We start from the raw sequence: 21,527 nt of genomic DNA on the forward strand, positions 1-21,527 counted from the left end.
ATATGCCTCTGGCTTGTGACTCCGCTCCACAGAGCAAGAGGTGCTCATCAGAATTTCAGGTACACCGTGCCAGCACGTACCGCCGCAAAAAAGCACTGGCCATGAGTCTTCTTGGGAATGATGCAACAAGTTTTTCACACCTGGATTTGGGAATCCTCTGCCATTCTTCCTTGCAGATCCTCTCCAGTTCTATCAGGTTGGATGGTGAATGTTGGCAGACCGCCATTTTCGGGACTCTCCAGAGATGCTCAATTGGGTTTAGGTCAGGGCTCTGGCTGGGCCAGTCAAGAATGGTCACAGAGTTATTCTGAAGCCATTCCTTTGATATTTTAGCTGTGTGCTTATGGTCACTGTGTTGTTGGAAGGCAAACCTACTGCCAAATCTGAGGTCCAGAGCAATGTGGAAGAGGTTTTCTTTCAGGATATCTCTGGACTTGGCCGCATTCATATTTCCTTCAATTACAACCAGTCGTCCTGTCCCTGCAGCTGAAAAACACCCCCAGAGCATGATGCTGCCACCACGTTTCACTGTTGGGATTGTATTGGGCAAGGTGATGAGCAGTGCCTGGTTTTCTCCACACATACCGCTTAGAATTATCACCAAAAAGTTCTGTTTGTCTCTTCAGACCAGAGAATCTTATTTTTCATTGTCTGCGAGTCCTTTATGTGTTTTTTTGCAAACTCTATTCGGGCTTTCATATGTCTTGCACTGAGAAGAGGCTTCTGTCAGGCCACTCTGCCATAAAGGCCCGACTGGTGGATAACTGTAGTGATAGTTGACTTTGTGGAACTTTTTCCCATCTCCCTACTGCATCTCTGGAGCTCAGCCACAGTGATCTTGGGGTTCTTCTTTACCTCTCTCACCAAGGTTCTTCTCCCATGATTGCTCAGTTTGGCTGGATGACCAGGTCTAGGAAAAGTTCTGATGGTCCCAAACTTCTTCCATTTAAGGATTATGGAGGCCACTGTGCTCTTAGAAACCTTGAGTACTGCAGAAATCCTTTTTTAACCATAGCCAGATCTGTGCCTTGCCACAATTCTGTCTCTGAGCTCCTTGGTCAGTTCCTTTGATCTCCTGATTCTCATTTGGTCTGACATTCACTGTGATCTGTGAGGTCTTATATAGACAGGTGTGTGCCATTCCAAATCAAGTCCTATCAGTTTAATTACACACAGCTGGACTCCAATGAAGGAGTAGAACCCTCTCAAGGAGGATCACAAGGAAATGGACAGCATGTGACTTAAATATTAGTGTCTGAGCAAAGGTCTGAATACTTATGACCATGGGATATTTCAGTTTTCTTGCTCAATAAATTTGCACAAATTTCTGCTTTTTTCTGTCAAGATGGGGTGCACAGTGTACATTAATGAGAAAAAAAATTAACGTTTTTGAATTTACCAAATGGCTGCAATGAAGCAAAGTTAAAAATTTAAAGGGGTATGAATACTCTCCGTACCCAATGTGTGTGTATATATATATATATATAATATATATATATAGATATATATACAGCATATGTATGTGTGTGCGTGTGTGTGTGTGTGTGTATGTGTATATATATATATATATATATATATATATATATGTATATAATATATAATATATATTGTGAGACTGTGACCGGGGTTATCTATGACGGCCGGTATGTCTCGCCCCGGTTGTGCTCACTCCATGATAGAAAGTGAATCCACTATAGGGTTAATGCTGTTTCCCTACAGGCTGAAGGAAGGGTTAAATAGAATCAGGAACAAGGGCAGGTGTGCCGGGTGTGAGGGAGTGAACAGAACTCCCTGAGTTTTCTGCTGGAGAGGCACATGTATTGTGTTATGGACTTTTGTTTGGACATTAAAACCGTGTGCTGTGAACCTTAATGCCTGGATCCCGTGTCTTCTGCTGCGCAGCCGATCGTGCTACCTCACATATGGTGGAGAATCGGCGGGCATGACAGCCGGTGAGGTGTAGCATCCATCCTTGGTGACCCAGCTGCGCATGTCCTGGATTCGAGCGGCTATACTACAGCCCAAACCCGGCGACGCCATGGAGGACATACTAAAGCATTTGGCTCAGGCTAATGCACAGCAGCAACAGACCAATGCACACCTGCTCCAATCCTTGCAAGTGCAGGAAAAAAAACTCCAAGAACAGATGGATCAGGCCAATGCACGTCAGCAGCAAGCCTTGCAATTGCAGGAAAAAAGGCACCAAGAACAGATGGTTCTCCTGGCCAAGTCGATCCGTGCCGGACCGGCAGCAACAACCCCGGGAGCGGGTGACGATGGCAGCGTCCGGAAAGCGGTGAGACAAGCGTTGCAAAAGATGACCCCGGGGGATGATGTGGAAGCGTTCCTGGCGGTGTTTGAGCGGGTGGCCGAGCGGGAAAAGCTGCCGACCCCCCAGTGGGCTGAGGTATTGTCGCCCTATCTGACGGGGGAACCCCAAAAAGCGTACCTGGACCTCTGTACCGAGGACGCCATTGACTATGTGACCCTAAAAGCCGAAATACTGGCACGGTTGGGGGTGAATACCTATGTACGGGCTCAGGGGGTAAATCAGTGGTTCTATGAGGAAGCCAAACCCGTACGCTCCCAGGCCTATGACTTGTTGCATCTTGTAAAAAAGTGGTTGCAGCCTGACACTCTGAGCCCGGCGCAGATGGTGGAAAGGGTAGTAGTGGATCGTTTTGTGCGCACTTTACCCATCACCGTTCAACGGTGGGTAGGACAGGGTGACCCGAGTACCCTGGACCAATTAGTGTCCCTGGTAGAGCGGCATGTGGCTACGCAGGACTTGATACGGGTCACTGAGACTTTGCGTACCACCCGTCGGTCCGGCCCCTCCAAGCCTAGGGCCAAGGACCCACCGCCGACAACGGTACAGGAGTCCCCTACCATCCCGCCTGAGGCCGCGGCCGCCAATCCTGAGGTCCGGAAGGTTCTGTACCCTAAACGACAACCCGTCAAGGGGGTTTCCGTCCCCATTAGATGTTGGCGGTGCCAGCGGGTAGGACATATGGAAGCCCAGTGTCCACTCACCACGGAGCCCATGGATTGTGGGGTTACCCGGCGGGGTTCAATGTATGCTCAGGTGGTGTGTACCGCTGACCTGGTCTCCCCAGAGACGGAGCCCCACTTGTGCCAAATACAGGTGAATGGATGTCCGGTTACAGGATTATTGGATTCCGGAAGCTTAGTGACCCTTGTGCGATCCACCTTGAGGGCTAAAGTAAAGGCCACAGGACGTACCGTGGGGGTAGTTTGCATACATGGGGACCGCCGAGACTATCCCACGGGGATTGTCACCATCACAGCACCTTGCGGTCAGGTGCAACATGAGGTGGGACTTCTTAACACTCTTCCTTATGACGTGATCCTAGGAAGGGATCTGCCCTATTTTTGGACTTTATGGAAGGGACCCCCTAAGTCTCCTCAGATATTGGTCAGTCCGGGACCTGAGCCCTACAATCCTGAATCCGGGACACCTGCCGTAGGGGTCCCCATGATAGGGACAGAATGTGAACCCGATAGGTCACCCCTAGAGGTATTGGCAGGAGAGGCTGAGACGGTCGAACCCATCCCGGAGTTGGAGGCGTCCCCGGATACGTTTGGGACTGCCCAACTCCAGGACCCTACATTAATACATGCCCGGAGTCGGGTGACAGTAATTGACGGGGTGGCACAGCTGCCCGGTGCCCAGGTAAGGTACCCCCATTTCGCTCTTAAGCAGGATTTACTCTACCGGGTAGATGAAATACGGGGCGTGGGGGTAGAGCAGTTGGTGGTGCCCCAGCCGCATCGTCGGCGGGTCCTCGACTTGGCTCATAAACACCTGATGAGTGGCCACCTAGGGGTCAAGAAAACGCAGGAGCGAATATTGCAAAGGTTCTATTGGCCCGGAGTCTTTGGGGAGGTAAAACGGTTCTGCGAAACCTGCCCGGAGTGTCAGCTTACCGCACCCCTGACCCATTTTCGCAGTCCGTTGGTACCGTTACCCATTATAGAAGTCCCTTTTGAACGGATAGGGATGGATCTGGTGGGGCCCCTCGTAAAGTCCGCTCGAGGGCACCAACACATCCTAGTGATCGTTGACTATGCCACCCGGTATCCCGAGGCGATACCTCTCAGACATACTGCAGCAAAGCTTATAGCTCGGGAGTTGTTTGCTGTGTTCTGCCGGGTGGGGTTGCCCAAGGAGATCCTTACGGATCAGGGGACCCCATTCATGTCTAAAGTGACCAAAGAGCTATGCCGGCTACTCCAGATCAAGCAGTTGCGTACGTCTGTGTATCATCCTCAAACGGACGGTTTAGTCGAGCGTTTCAATAAAACCCTGAAAACCATGCTAAAAAGGGTAATTTCAAGAGACGGGAAAGACTGGGATATGATGCTTCCCTATTTGATGTTTGCCATCCGTGAGGTGCCACAGGCATCCACGGGGTTTTCGCCTTTTGAATTGTTATACGGGCGACATCCCCGGGGATTGTTGGACCTGGCAAAGGAAACATGGGAGCAAGAGCCCACCCCCCATAAAAGTGTGATTGAACACATTTTGGGTATGCAGAACCGCATAAGCGCGGTCATGCCAATTGTGAAGGAGCATTTACAGGAGGCTCAGGCCGCGCAAAGCGGCCGCTACAATAGACAAGCCACCGTGCGGACCTTTAAACCCGGGGATCGGGTGTTGGTATTAATCCCCACGGCGGAGAGTAAATTCCTGGCTCAGTGGCAAGGCCCCTACGAGATAAAGGAAAGAGTCGGGGTGGTTAACTATAAAGTATTGCAGCCCGGTAGGCGGAAACCTGAACAAATATACCATGTCAACCTATTAAAACCTTGGCAGGAACAGGAAAGCCTGATGGCTGTTTTTTCCCCATCTCCCTCCTCTTCGGGTCGTTCACCTCCGGCTCCAGCGACCTCCGGAGAGGACGAACCGGAAGTAAGTATTGGAGAAGCCCTCACCAAGACTCAGAGGCGAGAGGCCAGACGGTTGGTTCAGCAGAACCCCGATGTCTTCTCCGAGCTGCCCGGTAGGACCAGTCTGATACGACATGATATTGTCACCGAGCCCCACCTGAAGGTACGCCTGAAGTCATACCGGGTACCGGAGGCTCGACGACAAGCCATATCGGAGGAAGTAAAGACAATGTTACGCCTGGGGGTCATCGAAAAATCCCGGCGTGAATGGGCTAGTCCGATTGTCCTAATACCAAAACCCGATGGCTCCTTAAGGTTCTGCAATGACTTTAGGAGATTGAACGAAATATCCAAGTTCGAGCTCTACCCCATGCCCCGGGTGGATGAGCTGATTGATAGGCTGGGACAGGCGCGATATTTTACCACGCTCGACCTGACCAAGGGGTACTGGCAGGTGCCACTGACGGAGTCCGCCAAGGAGAAAACCGCTTTTGTTACGCCGGAGGGTCTCTTCCACTATGTTGTCTTGCCTTTTGGGTTACATGGCGCTCCGGCCACGTTCCAGAGGTTGATGGACTTAGTGCTGGAACCCCACCAGGCGTATGCATCAGCGTACCTTGATGACATCATTATTTACAGCTCCGATTGGCAGACCCACTTGAAACAGGTACAAGCGGTGGTGGACGCGCTTCGAACGGCCGGATTGACAGCCAATCCCAAGAAATGTGCGTTGGGACTCACGGAAGCCCGCTACTTGGGCTACGTGATAGGCCAAGGAGTGATTAAGCCCCAAATTAACAAGGTTGAGGCGATCCAGAAGTGGCCTAGACCCCTGACCACGAAGCAGGTTAGGGCCTTCCTGGGTATCGTGGGGTACTACAGGAGGTTTGTAAAGGATTTTGCGGGACTGTCGGCCCCCTTGACGGACCTTCTCAAAGGCAAGAAGTCCGTCATGGTGCGCTGGACTCCGCAGGCCGAGGACTCCTTCCGGGCCCTGAAGGGGGTCCTGTGTGGACAGCCCGTTCTCGTACACCCTGATTTCCGGAAGGAGTTCATAGTACAGACTGACGCCTCAGAGGTCGGCCTGGGGGCAGTGCTGTCTCAGGTGGTTCAGGGGGAGGAACACCCCGTCACCTTCTTAAGTAGGAAGCTCACCCCTCCCGAGCGGAATTATAGCGTAGTGGAGAAGGAGTGCCTGGCGATTAAGTGGGCCTTGGAGTCCCTATGCTATTACCTGCTGGGACGGCAGTTTCACTTGGTGACGGATCACTCTCCACTGGTCTGGATGAGGTCCGCCAAGGAACGGAATGCCCGGGTTACCCGGTGGTTCCTTTCTCTGCAGAACTTCCGGTTTACGATTGAACACCGGGCCGGTAGGTTGCAGGGCAACGCCGATGCCTTGTCCCGCGGCCCGTGTTTGATGGCTGGAGTTCAACCCCGCACGCTTGAACTGAGGGGGGGGGTATGTGAGACTGTGACCGGGGTTATCTATGACGGCCGGTATGTCTCGCCCCGGTTGTGCTCACTCCATGATAGAAAGTAAATCCACTATAGGGTTAATGCTGTTTCCCTACAGGCTGAAGGAAGGGTTAAATAGAATCAGGAACAAGGGCAGGTGTGCCGGGTGTGAGGGAGTGAACAGAACTCCCTGAGTTTTCTGCTGGAGAGGCACATGTATTGTGTTATGGACTTTTGTTTGGACATTAAAACCGTGTGCTGTGAACCTTAATGCCTGGATCCCGTGTCTTCTGCTGCGCAGCCGACCGTGCTACCTCACAATATATATATATATATATATATATATAATTAATTATTTTTTGCCTGAAATTCTTGTCATGCATAAAACAGATGGTATCAGTGCCTCTAAAAGTGGCTTTACCAGTGAGGTGCCCCCTAGTTGTTGGTAAGGCGCAGGTGGTGAGAAAATAGAATAGAATAGCATGGTCTTCTTCTGCCCAATTCTTTAGCACATACTTCACTTTTCATGTCCTAATTTGAATGTTACACTGCATTTAGGTGAAAAAAAAGGTGAAATTGGGAGACATTTTTAATTTACACTTGTAAGGCTCAGATATCTAGTGAGAACATGGAATTTTCTTAATCAGTCTGGTAAGGCCCAGTATGATGTCATGGATTGTAATAATCAAAGGCTGTTTAAGAGCTGAGACCTTCATGAAACAAGCAGTTTAAGCATGAATTACTGGCCAGAGTGTAGATTTGGCACAATACACACAGTAACAATGAAATTAAACACTGAAATCTTATTTCGCAGATACCTAATCCATATGAAGTAGTAGCGTATTAAGTAATCCGTCATTGTGTTTCTTTTTCTTATTCTTTGGAACATCAAAGAACTAGGAAATACGATACAAGTAGTATTGACCAACAGTGAGGATCAGTAAATTTGTCACCTTTCAGAGCGTGGGATCGATGAGAAGCTTCTCAAGCTCTGTGCGTCGAGGTTTGAATGAATGCTGATTGCATCTTCTCCACTTCTTGTCTGCTTCCCAAGTCTTCTGTCAGGACTACAGATAAAAGAGGAATTAATGCACACTTTTTTTATACTGTGCTTTTCTTAACAATAGTAAGTGGAAGCACCCATTAGGTTTACACTGCATATAAAATAGGCATAAATTATACATTCTGAATGTATTCCAGCAAGAGTCTAGATACCAGTCAGGCATGACAAGATAACCTCATGCCCCACACTGATTATAATGCTATACCAGCTATTTCACCTATCAAAAATGACAGACGCGCTCTTGTCCCCTATGATTAGCATCACTGCCATCCTGCTCTATAATTAAATCATCTTATCTTTACTCTTTTCTCTGTCTCCTTTGTCTGCCTTTGTGTTTTTATCCAATCTAATTTCATTGACATGTCGCCCCGTAATTCCCCAGCCTACATGTCAGGTACAATAGCATTCTTAAAATATTGCTGCCAATTGCCGGGCGCCAAGACAGTGTTGTATGCAAAGCTACAGAAACAGCAAGGCTACAATGATATAATGCAAAATGCTGTGATAAAGTAACTGTGATGATAACTACATAATGATAATATGATTGTCAATGGGCATATATCATTATATAGATGAATACTAATTAATTACATACAGACGTATTCAGAATTTTTAGGCTCTGATTTATATCACATACATCACATATACAGGGCATGTTGTGTCATAGACACAGGGAAAGAACAGAACATAGTAAAGCTTTAAAAAGATTTCTTTTTGGTAGACATATAAAATTTAGTCAGAATCCTAAGATAGTAATTGAATGTCTGTGGTGGTCAAACCCCACAGATTCCCCCCACAATACTGCAGTGAGTATTGTTACGATTTAATGTTTTAATATTAGGCACAACAACTGTGATGCCTCGGGACCTGATCTGGTGGTTGCTGCTTCGTTGTCTTTCTGGTCAGTCCCTGTCCAAATGCTGATGGTCATTTACTTTTGCTTTGTGGTTATCAGCTGTTCTCACTTGCTTATTGTCTCTGTCCTATCACATCCCAGGTGGGGCTATTTACACTCTCTTGATTCCAGTCTTCTTTGCTGGCTATATTATTTCCATGTGGATTTCTGCTGTGGGGCATGTCTGCCGGCCCACTGATCTGTGTAAAGAGAGGTGAGCACAGGGATGACGTCATCCCTGTGCGCACCGCTCTCCATACACATCAGCGGGCCAGCAGACAGGAGGACATCGTGATGCTGCAGGGAACGATGACCGGCTCCACACAGGTCAGCGGCACTGCTGCTGGCATTGACAGGAGGATGAGTGATGCTGCGTGGAGTGAGGAAAGGTGAGTATAAACGTTTATTTTTTTTGTGTGCCACAGGATGTAGGCCATATACCAGGATAAGGGTATATGAGCAGGATGGGGATATATTAGGATGACGGTATTTATCAGGATAGAGGTATATAGCAGGATGGGGGTATATAGCAGGATGAGGGCATTTATCAAGATGGGGGTATATATCAGGATGGGGGTATGTATCAGGATGGGGGTATTTATCAGGATGGGGGTATATAGCAGGATGGGGGTATATAGCAGGATGGGGGTATATAGCAGGATGGGGGTATATAACAAGATGGGTGTATTTAGCAGGATGGGGGCATTTAGCAGGATGGGGGCATTTAGCAGGATGGGGGTATTTAACAGGATGGAGGTATTTATCATGATAAGGGCTATACCAGGATGAGGGACATATATACAAGAATGAGGATTATATACAAAGCAGGAGGATCATTACCAGGATGGGGTACCTTAGTTAGAGAATTTGGGGACATTACCCCCATAACAGTGTCAGGAGCAGATTCTCGCCCCATAACAGTGTGTCATGACCACACTTTTTGCTTAAAATTTTATTTTCCTATTTTCCTCCTCTAAAACCAGGGTGCGTCTTATGGTCCGAAAAATACGGTATGTGGCCTAACCTTAGACATTATTCACAGGTCCATGTTTAGACATGTACATGAAAAAAATGTCACCAGTATAATTTGTCACAAGATGGTTTTTGCGGGCATCACCAACTGTCCTGGCGGTGTCAGGATCTGTGCAGACTACAGATTCAGGCACTGTGCCTGCTAACGTCTCTGATGTCTGATCAGCAGAGGCTGGACAGTTCCATTAATGCCAGCCATAGCTAGTCTATACTGGTGGTGTCATTCAGGCTTACTGGAAGTTGAAGTACTTTATTGTTGTTAGTGGTTGTGGTGCTATCTCTTGTCCTTTCATTGCTGCCTTACTTATCTTGCTTTTCTCTCTTGTCTCTTACTGTTTGTTCCTGTGAGTTTGCAGTGTGCCTTAGTTTTGTTTTTTCCTTGTCTGTCTATCTCTGTTGCCATCACACTTCTGCCCCTCTCTGGGGTAAGAACAGATTAACTCAAATGAGGAGAACAGCCAAGAACGGGAATCTGGCATCTCCACCATCAAGGGTAATCCGACAGACAAGGTTAATCTAGGATCGCCTAGCATGAAAAACAGTATAGGAGACACTTGTCCCTCACTACCTTGCAGTCACATTCTGACATAATCAGTGTTCTGCACTAGTGTGTCATCTGAGTATTAATTTTAACCATTAGTGTGTCATCAGTGATTTTCACGGCTGTCTTAAGAAATAAACAAAGTCTCTCCCATAATTTGCAATGTTAAATATGTACAGCACATGGATGGCAAATAGATGCCATCTGTGTGCTGTATGAGTGTTTTACAAAACTGCAGTATATACTTATATTAGCCCTTTTAAACTTTTCTGATGGAAAAAAACCCCAGACATTTGTCCATGTGTTTTGCACGGACACACTGTCTTTGTAAAACATGGACATGTGAATAGCACCATTCACTATGTGTCTTATCTGTCCAAAGGACATTCTACCAAAAGCTTTATTGCTTGTTAATATGTATTTTGACCAATTCCACACTTGCTTTTTTTATGATTTGCTTTTCACAGTGGTTTCCTCCTCAGAGGTCTTCCCCATTAATTCCACTTTGCCCAGAGAGCAATGGATGGTGCAATCTTACACTGATGTACCTTGATCTTGTAGTTGACCTCTAATCTCTTTGGAAGTTGTTCTGGGCTATGTAATCAATATCTTTAATTTGTCTTAAATTTTCTTCTTATGGCCATGTCCAGGTAGGTTGCCAGAGTCCCATAGACCTTAAACTTATGACTAATATGTGTAACTGTAGCAACAGTAACATCAAGCTGTAAAGAGATGGTGTCTGAGCCTTTATCTTTAACATGTTTGTCTATATTTTTTATTTGGCAGAGTGCGACAAATCAGTTGATAACCCTGGCACACCAACCTCACTAAAAAGTTTTGGCGAGTGTCAAGGGTTGCGGAGTGGTGCTGGCAGTAAACATATTCACAGGAAGACTTCACCACATTCAAACAAACAACAATCACATTCACTTCGGCCCTCACCACTTCTAAACAGGACTACTTCATAATTCATATATCTTCATTGCACAATTCCAAACAGTTACTTAGCACTTTTAACTCCCTCCTCCGCCCACCACTGCCCCCTCTGACCTGCCTCATCTCTTCAGAAAACTTTGCAGCACATTTCAATAACAGAATAAACCAAATCAAGTCTTTATTGCTCACCTACCACAACCCCTCTGTATAACTGACCATTGTCCCCTCCCACTAACCGTCCTCCCCACCATCACAGAAAGAGAGCTCTCCTCTCCAAAGCAGAATTAATCACTTGTGCGCTTGAACCCATCCCACCCCACCTCTTCCCAAACCTCACTGCCATGCGTATTTCACCCCTAACCCATCTCTTCAACTTATCATTAACTTCTAGTAGCATCCCTTTTGCTTTCAAAACAAACCAAAATCACACCTATCCTAAAGAAACCATTTTTCGACCCGACTTCTACATCCAGCTTTCGTCCCATATTGCTGTTGCTGTTCATCTCCAAGCTCCATGAAAACCACATTCACAGTGTACTTTCCTCCCATCTCTCACCTAAATCACTCTTTGACAACCCTCAATCTGGCATCCGCCCTTACCACTCCACTGAAACTGCACTAACCAAAATTACTTACAAATTACTGCCAAGACAATTCTCCATATTCCTCCTTCTAGATCTGTCCTCTGCCTTTGACTCCATTGACCAATCCCTCTTCCTATAGATCCTCTCTTCCCACGCTATCACAGACCTTGCCCTCTTCTGGATCACCTTATACCTTTCCAACTGCACATTTAGTGTCTCCCACTCCCACACCACCTCATCATTGCATCCTCTTTCTATCAGAGTCCCTCAAGGTTCTGTGTTGGTACCACCTACTCTTCTCACTTTACACATTTGGCCTGGGACAACTCAAAGTCCTACGGCTTCCAGTACCATCTATATGCTGATGACACTCAGATCTACCACTCTGGCCCAGACATCACCTCTTTGTTGTCCAGAACCCCAGAGTTTATTTCAGTCATATCCTCCTTTTCTTGAGTTTTAAAGCTCAATGTAGTCAAGACTGAACTCATTATCTTTCCTCCATCTCACCTACCTTCCCTACCCAACCTATCTATCACAATAAATGACATCATGCTCTCCCCTGTACCTGAAGTTTCCTGTCTTGGAATAACAATAGACTCTGCCTTGTCCTTCAAACCGCATATTCAAGCTCTTACCACCTCCTGCTGCTTCTAACTCAAAATTATTTCCAGTATCTGTCAATTCCTCAATGCTGAACCTACTAAAATGCTAGTACATGGCCTAGTCATCTCCCGCCTCGACTACTGCAATATCTTCCTATGTCACCTCCTTGCTAACACTCTCACACCTATCCAGTCCAACTAATCCACTTTTCTCCTAACTTCTCCTTTCTGCAAATCCCTTCATTTGCTTCTAATTCCCCAATGTATCCAATTCAAGCTACTAACATTGACCTACACAGCCATACTTATTCTGTGTCCCCCATATACCTCTGAACTAATCTCCTGATATCTTCCAGCTCGTAGCCTTCAGTCCTCCCAAGACCTCCTTCTGACCTCCACAGTTGTACATTCTTCACCTGCTCGCCTGCAAGACTCCTCCAGAGCATCCCATATCCTCAGAAATTTTGTGTGTTAACATATCTGAATGTCCACTACATTCGGAACCTTCAAACGGAACTTGAAAACCCATCTCTTCAGAAAAGCTTCTAGTCTGCAATGATACCGCTGCCACCTCACTGCCACCAACCACTCACAACCGATTTTCTCTTTTCCTATTACCCAATAGAATGTAAGCCCGAAAAGGCAGGGCCCCCTCCCCTCTGTACCAGTTTGTCACTGTTACTTTGTTAATTGTAATTTATAATTGTGCTTACTGGAATAAATAGTGCTCTAAAAATAAATTCTTAATAATAATAATAATAATTTTTATTCTAATCTCCTGAAACAACTCTTTCCTTAGCTTTCTTTGGTTCATGTTCAGTATGGTACACACCATGAAAGCAAACAGCACAGTGACTACTTTTTACCCTTTAAAAAGGCAGACTGATTACAAGTCTGTAGATACCTGTGATGCTCATTACAGGACACATCTTAGTTTAACATTTCTTTATGGTCAAAATGTTTCAACCTTTTCTAGGGGTACCATCATTTTTGTCCAGGCAATTTTCATTATGTTTTAATGTTATTTTTCTGCTAACTACAATTCAAAAGCAGTATCTGATTTAATTTGTTGATATTCAGAAAATCTAAATTGATAATTACTTTTGTAGGTTTAAAGTTATTTCAGTGACTATTGTTGGCTTTACTTAATTTAACAGACGAGTACTAACAATTTTGTCCCTGTGTAGGTACACTAATAAAACAATGAAGGGGATTCTGTTCTTAGGGGTGCTTCACACACAGCGAGCTCGCTGCCGAGATCGCTGCTGAGTCACGCTTTTTGTGACGCAGCAGTGACCTCATTAGCGATCTCGCTGTGTGTGACACTGAGCAGCGATCTGGCCCCTGCTGCGAGATCGCTGCTCGTTACACACAGCCCTGGTTCGTTTTCTTCAAAGCCGCTCTCCTGCTGTGACACACAGATCGCTGTGTGTGACAGCAAGAGAGCGACAAATGAAGCAAGCAGGGAGCAGGAGCCGGCGTCTGACAGCTGAGGTAAGCTGTATCCAAGATAAACATCGGGTAACCAAGGTGGTTACCCGATATTTACCTTAGTTACGAGCCTCTGCAGCTCTCACGCTGCCTGTGCTGCCGGCTCCGGCTCTCTGCACATGTAGCTGCTGTACACATCGGGTTAATTAACACGATGTGTACAGCAGCTAGGAGAGCAAGGAGCCAGCGCTAAGCAGTGTGCGCGGCTCCCTGCTCTCTGCACATGTAGCTGCATTACACATCGGGTTAATTAACCCGATGTGTACTGTAGCTAGGAGAGCAAGGAGCCAGCGCTCAGTGTGCGCGGCTCCCTGCTCCCTGCTCACACTGGTAACTAATGTAAACATCGGGTAACCATACCCAATGTTTACCTTAGTTACCAGTCTCCGCAGCTTCCAGACGGCGGCTCCGTGCAAGCGCAGCGTCGCTTGCACGTCGCTGCTGGCTGGGGGCTGTTCACTGGTCGCTGGTGAGATCTGCCTGTTTGACAGCTCACCAGCGACCATGTAGCGATGCAGCAGCGATCCTGACCAGGTCAGATCGCTGGTCGGATCGCTGCTGCATCGCTAAGTGTGAAGGTACCCTTACTGTTAAAGGGCTGATCAAGGATAGGCCAACAGAAATCTTTAGTCATTTGTCCTAGTCCTATCTTAATGGACGGAATGTTTTCCAGTATTGATTGTAGTTAGTGATGAGCAAACCAGCAGATACTTGTGATCAGTGGGTCCAACTGGGTTTAAAAACAAAAACCAATTTAGGCCCAGAATGGATCCTGGATATCTGGTTGGACACTGGTCCCCATATAAATCTATGGAGACCAAAATCCAGAGCTCTAAAATGGTAGTAGAAAGGATATGGGGATTAGAGCAAGCTCTGTATAGTCACCAGTCTCCCGTGCAGCTCTAACACTACTTTTGGGACCTCTCATTAACCCCCAAACTTATTTTCTGCTTCCCCCACCCACCAGTAGTCCCAGAGTCTGATTGGATGCAGTCAGATGCACCCCCATCCTGTCGGACAGCGTGTCTGACTGTTTTCAATCAAAAACGCTGTCTGGGTATGTATATTATGATACCCATCACAGATAAAACAAACGGCTACAGGTTGCAGCCCCCAGCCATAACTCTATCTTGGCTGTGTATCAAACTAAGAGGGACCACATGAGGCTTTTTTTATTAAAATTTTAAATAAATAATTTTAAAAAAACGGTGTGCGGACCCCCAATTCTGTTACCGAGTCATGATAGAGCCGAAAGCTGGGGGCTGTTATTTTCAGGCTGAGGAGACCCATGGTTACTGGGCCTCCCAGTCTAAAAATAAAAATACCAGCCTGCAGCCTCCCAGAATTGTCGCATCCATTAGATGAGACAATCCCGAAACTTTACCCGGCTCATCCCTGAGCCCTAGTGCAGTGGCAATCGGGGTAATAAGGGGTTAATGACAGCTTGCACTAAGCCCTAGTTTAGTAACAGGTAAGGTCTATGAGACCCCCCCATTACTAATCTGTCAGTGAAACGAAATAAACACAAACACAGAAAAAATTATTTGAAATAAAATACAAAAAATACCCTCTTTATTAACCCTCAGAACACCCAGTTTGAATGCAATCCACATGAGGTCCCACGACGATGCCAGCTCTGCTACATTACTGAAGTGACAGAGAATCGGCATAGAACATGACGGCCCGCTGTGGGCTTCAGGCAGAGAATGACTGAGCCGCAGCGATGAGGGGTGCTGTCACTCAGTTTATTTGCGGCCACAGCTGGAGGTTCCCATGGCCCTCCATCTGTGACCACAGGTAAACTGACCTCAGGAGACTTCATTAAACTCAGTTACCTTGGTCCTCCAGGCTGAGAATACCATCCCCCAGCTGTCTGGCTTCATCATGGCTGGGTATCAAAATTGGGGAGGGGGGGACAGCACGCCGTTGTTTTAAATTATTTATTTAAATAATTTAAAAAAAGAAGTGGCAGCACATGGTTGGGGGCTGCAGCTTGTAACTATATACTTTATCTGTGCTGGGTATCATAATATGGGGGGAGCCTACGCCAATATTATTTCCTTATACAGCTGCGCGGGAGACTCAGTAGGTATAATGCAATTGCTTTCCTCTTTTTTTCTTTATTTTTTCTTTATTGTTTTTAATTACCCAAGTTGCCACATCCAGATCGTTATCCGGAGTTCCCCGAGAACTTCGGGCCTGGGGTTGGTACTCCAGTACTTTTGAACCTACATAGATCCAGAGTTTTACAGTCCGGGTCTGCCCATCACTAATCGTATTTAAAAGTATTTACTTTTTATTCCTTTACTGAGACGTTATTCCATCTAATTGTGTTTTTTATCTTTCTCAGTATTACAACTAGTCCGAATTATACAAAATGCATTAAAAGGTCACATATACACAAATTCTTCTCTAGTTTTCACTTCTCACCCATTGGCACGTGGCAATGATCTTGTACTTAGCAGGCTCTGAGTATCATATTTGGAACGTATGCTTTTACTATCCTCGCCTTTTCCTGGATGTTGACTACTGTTGGAAAGAATGATTTTGTAAGCAAACAAGAGACAGGATTTTGGCAAGTTGTTACATAATGTGAAGCTATTGTATGACAAGTAGCACAATACATTATTATGCCTTAATATGTTACAAGCAGATTGCTACACAAGATGTTCAATCATAAATTTTCATATTACATTTAACTTAAGCCCCCTTTATACGCTACAATATATCTTACGATATGTCGGCGGGGTCACGTCGTAAGTGACACACATCCGGCATCGTAAGGTACATTGCAGTGTGTGACAGGTACGTTCGATTGCAATTGAACGAAAATCCGTTCATCGCATGCACGTCGTTCATTTCTCATGAATTGAACGTGCGGTTGTACAATGTTCCCGAGGCAGCACACATCGCAGTGTGTGACACCCCGGGAACATTGAATGACAGCTTACCTCCGTCCGCGGCTCCTGCCCACAATACGGAAGGAAGGAGGTGGGCGGGATGTTTACGTCCCGCTCATCTCCGTCCCTCCGCTTCTATTGGCGCCTGCCGCGTGACGTCGATGTGACGCCGAACGTCCCTCCCACTCCAGGAAGTGGACGTTCGCCGCCCACATCGAGGTCGTATGGACGGGTAAGTACGTGTGACGGGGGTTAATCGTTTGTGTGGCACGTTCAACAAATTGAACATGCCACACATACAATGGGGGCGTTGCAAATCACATACGATATCGTATACGAAATTGCAACATGTAAAGCAGGCTTTAGGCTGCAGCATTGAGACAACATTTTAACGTTAACATTTGTTTGTATCACTTGTATTTGCATTGTTGTTCTAACTCAAACTTAGATAATCTTAAGTGTGGTGTAGAACTGCAAAAAGAAGAGAACGGTACTAAGGAAAACAGCAACCGCTACAGATTGCTTCATTATGGCATTCTTGTGAGTCACATATATTTCTGACATATCAAGTAGTCAACTGTTACAGCCCTAGAATAAAAGGAGTATGTGTGTCCGTATTTATGACACATTCTGGACAATTTTTTATTTAAAGTTTTCTAAATAAATGAACTTATTTTTATTATAAATTTTTGAATAACCAGATTTCCTCTAAAAATACAGTGAAAGGTCTCGAAAAGACTACGTGTATGAGATGTTGTCAAAAGAATTTCCCCGCTTTGGGGGGATTTCTTGTGAGTCTGGGACCAGAGGGTCACAGTACCTTATTGTGCACAGGTCTGCATCTGATGTTTAAATGTATTTACTTTCCTTTGTTGCTGCAGGAGTTAAGGACTCTGTCCTATTGGGATATCCTTTGGAGCCAGGTGCAGCTCTTTTGTTACCCTCCCCTTTGCCATAAATAGTCATGTTTTAACATCTAATGTCAGTTATAGATTCTCATATCTCAGCTGTTCACATTGGAAAGAGCCTGAAACTGGAAGAACCCTGAAGTTTGTGACTATTGCAGAAGTGGTGTTAGCTGCATTGAAGTTGTTTGGAGTGCTTTCCTTTTGTGTCTATTTTCTCCTGTCTGTCTGTCTGTCTACCCTTGTGTTGGATTATTGCAGTGGTGAGACTAGTGCTGTTGCTGGCCTTCTCACTAGCTAGGGTGAATTCAGGTCAAGCGAGGGCCTAGGCAGGTGATCGGTGACAGGGTGAAAGAAGCCATATAGGGACATTAGGGTGTGCAGGGAACAGCCTCAGTGGAGTGCAGAAGATGTCCCTGCTCCCCTATCCCTAGCGCCAGGGCCCGCTGTTGCATTGTGCTCCCAGTGTACCATGTTTGCCATGGCACATGCTGAGGGTTCTCTTATTCCTGGGAAAACCCTGGTAGTCATTGCATAAAAGATGAACACCCCTTTATCCAGGCTAGTCTTCCGGTAAGATCTCAGTTTCACCATATGGCATACACTCCATCTTTTTAAGAAGATCACTCCTCTTGAAGACCAATTTTCCATGAAATTTGGGTGGCCATCCTAACCCTATCCCAACATAAGACATACTAGTACTTATGTTGGTTGCAGGTATATTGAACAGGCTTAGCCGCTAATAGCAGAAACCAAAAACAGCTCCTATAGTTGCTGTTTAACCATTTAAATTTTTCCAAGAAGCATAACATAGACTTAATTCTGCTCATTATTATTTTATATGAATTTTTATCACTTAATATTGAGCAGACTTAAGTGCTGTATGTTAACAGTCTGCTACTGCTAATACATGTTTTGTTAGGGTTTATTGTAACATGTTTTCTTATCAACCATACTTTAAAACTTTATAAACTTTTTAAAAATGAGGGAGTCACACTACTTCTGTTACTCACCTTTTAGTATGTTTAATAAGTATTCTTCTACCTTGATCAACACCTCCCCACATACAGTAAATTGAGACCCTATAGCCCCCAACACACAGTATGATGAACTTCACAGCTCCCACACAGAGTATAATACCCCCACAGCTTCTCCATGTAGTATGATAGACCTTACAGCTCCTCACACACCATATGATGAATCCTACAGCTCCACACACACAGCTATGTTGGACCACACAGCTCACCACACAAAGCATGATGGACACCACAGCCTCCCACACAATATGATGACCCAATAGCCACCCACACACATTATGATGAGCCCCACAAACACAATATAATGGTTCCCCACAGCCTCTACCTCTAAACACAGTATAATGTCCCCACATCTACCCCCACATAGTATGATGGACTCTACAGCTCCCACAAACATTAGGATGTTCCCTCAGTCCTTCAGAGAGTATCATGACCTATACACAGTATGATGTTCCCCCAACAATCATATCCCCTTAGATGTCAACACTGGCCCACACAGCCTCCCCATCAAGTATTTGACTAAAAGGAGTGCCTCATACATATTTTGTTAAAATTGGTAGGTAGTGGGACTCCTAGACTCATAAAACCTATCTACTAAGTGAAAAGGCTGCTAAAAATTTAGAAAGAGGGACTGTAATACACCCTGGAAGACACCTATAGGAGGCCTTACATTTTGTTTTCCCATTTTTAAGGCATATGACTCCTAGACTGGTAAAGCCTATGCACTTATTGCCAGGGCTGAAAACATTTACCCCTCAGGGGTATACATCTATATATGTAAGAGAATTATAGAGGTAGGCCTTATGCACATCCTGAAAGAAATTCTGAAGGAAGGATTCATACACATCCTGGAAAAATTAAGAGCAAAGGTTGAATGATTACCCTCTAAAATTTTTGTGCAAGTGCCACCTGATGACCCTCTAAAAATTTTGAGAGATAGCTGCCTGATGACCCTCTAAGTATTTTGCCAGAAGGAAACCTTTTTTGGAGCAAGGGCTGCCTGATGACCCTCTAAACATTTTGAGAGAGGGCCGCAGGATGTTAATATGGTGGATGAGGAGGACAAGAAAAAGAAGAAAACATGAACCATATACTCTTTTTTGGGTGGGAATTGATGAATGGAAATACACCAGAAAAAAAAAACACATTTGAATTGGCTTTAGCTTCTGCTGCAGTCATCTGCTGGGGTTGAGAAGTCTGGCCCAATCTAGGCCTTGTTCATTTTAATAAGAATCAGCCTGTTAGGCACATCTGCCTGCAACTGAAAATGTCAGTAATATCAGTAATTATGTCAATAATAAATATCAGTAATTATGTCCCCGGCAACACTAAAAACTCACTCTGAACAAAACGTTAGCAACAAGGCAGGCCAGCACCTCCAAGGAATGGAGGGACAGTTCATGCCATGTGTTTAGCTTGAATACCCAATTGTTGTATGGCATAGAGGAATCACAGAGGATGCTGGTACTCCTTTACCATCTTCAAAAAACTTTCCCTCCTTGTCAGACTACTCCGTATATCAGTGCCTGGATGCTTGGAGGGTCTAATGAAACTGTCCCAGACCTTTCATAGAGTTCCTTTGCCTCTGTTGAACCTGGTGTGTGTTTCCCTCATCTCTCCTTTTGGGTTGCCCAAGGAACTATGACCTGTGCTGCCAGCATTATCAGATGTGAATTTTTGTACTAATTGTTTGACTAGGGACTTCTGCTTTTGCACCATTTTACTAGCCCTCTTCGCTGCAGGAAGGAAAGATGGAAAGTTCTCCTTGTAGCGTGGGTCCAGAAGGGTGAAAAACTAGTGATCAGTGTTGGTCAAAATGCATATAATGCGAGGGTCACGGGAAAGGCAGTGGGACATAAAGTCAGCCAAATGTACCAAACTCCCAACAGACAAGACTTCCATGTCCCCACCTAGACGGCAACTCTCCATCTCCTCCTCCTAACTTTCAACCCATCAATGCTGAACAGATGGGATGAACCTGGTTTGAGTAGTACCCTGTGTAGTGCAGGCAACTATCTCCTGTTCCTCCTCTACTTCCTCCTCCTTATTACCCAATTCGCACTGAAAAGATGAGATGAAGCTGGGTATTATCACTGAGTACTCTCTTCCTCCATCTCCACCTGAAAATTTTCCTCTTTCATTGTGAGCAGCAAGCATTTGAGTAGACACAGAAGCAGAATGGTTGCGCTACTTATGGAATCATCGCCGCTCACCATCTTGGTTGATTCCTCAAACTTTTGTGGAACCTCACAGATGTCAGACATCCATGGCCACTCATTTGCTCTTATGTGCTGAGGTTGACCGGAATACTGTATGCTGTAGCTTGTATTCAACTACGGCCTTTTGCTATTCAGAAAGCCTTGCCAACATTTGTTATGTGGAGTTCTGATGTGTTGGCAGATCATACACCAGTCGAGAAGTTGTCATTTGCAAGTGCTGCTGCAACGCTGGCAAACCAACGGCAGCTGTAGCTGACTTGCGGAAATGGGTGCACACGTGGCATACTTTTCACAAGTAGCTCAGGCAAATCTGGGTAGGTTTTCAGAAACTGCTGGACCACTAAGTTGAGCACGTGGGACAGGCATGGTACATGTTCAAGCTTGCCAAGCTTCAGAGCCGCCATTAGGTTACAGCCATTATCACACACGAACATGCCTGGTTGTAAGTTCAGTGGTGATAGCCATAGATCTGCCTGGTCTGTTATAGTTTTCGATAACTCTGCGGCAGTGTGGTGTTTGTCACTGAAACAAATTTGTTTCAGCAAAACATCATGCCACATCACTGATGCAGTGGAGCAGTGATTCCAGCTTGAGACTGATATGGAAGACATACCCCAAGATGACAATTTGGAGATAGAGCATGAGGAGGTGGGGGTGCAGGAACTGGTGTAGAAGGGGAAGAAAACCCTGATGGAACTAGGGCCTGCAATCCTCGGCGTCAGAAGCACATCTTCCGTTCCAGGGTCTGACTCCGTCCTGGACTCCACAAGGATCACCCAGTGTGTTGTTTAGTAAATGTAGTACTCCTGGCCACAAGCACTTGTCTATGTGTCGGTCATTAAGTGAACCTTCCCAGTAACTGCATTGGTCAGGGCATGGGTGATGTTATGGAACATGTGCTGGTGTAAGGCAGGGATCGAACACAGGAAAAAATAGTGGCAGCTGGGGAT

General features: G+C 45.7%; 1 protein-coding gene across 4 annotated transcripts in view; it reads right to left on the reverse strand.

Annotated features, from left to right (window-relative positions):
• Window positions 1-21,527, reverse strand: part of SYTL5 (synaptotagmin like 5) — a 399,667-nt gene that overhangs the window by 157,974 nt on the left and 220,166 nt on the right. For 2 of the 4 annotated variants that reach the window (XM_075335511.1, XM_075335509.1), the window contains exons 6-7: window positions 15,947-16,045; window positions 7,323-7,436 (exon numbers count right to left, since the gene is read on the reverse strand). In XM_075335511.1, the coding sequence (XP_075191626.1) occupies window positions 7,323-7,436; window positions 15,947-16,045 (213 nt within the window). The remainder of the gene's footprint in view (window positions 1-7,322; window positions 7,437-15,946; window positions 16,046-21,527) is intronic. The other 2 variants (XM_075335510.1, XM_075335512.1) reach the window with 2 other exon arrangements.

This window comes from Anomaloglossus baeobatrachus, chromosome 2 (genome assembly GCF_048569485.1).
Source record: "Anomaloglossus baeobatrachus isolate aAnoBae1 chromosome 2, aAnoBae1.hap1, whole genome shotgun sequence".
NCBI classification, from domain to species: domain Eukaryota; kingdom Metazoa; phylum Chordata; class Amphibia; order Anura; family Aromobatidae; genus Anomaloglossus; species Anomaloglossus baeobatrachus.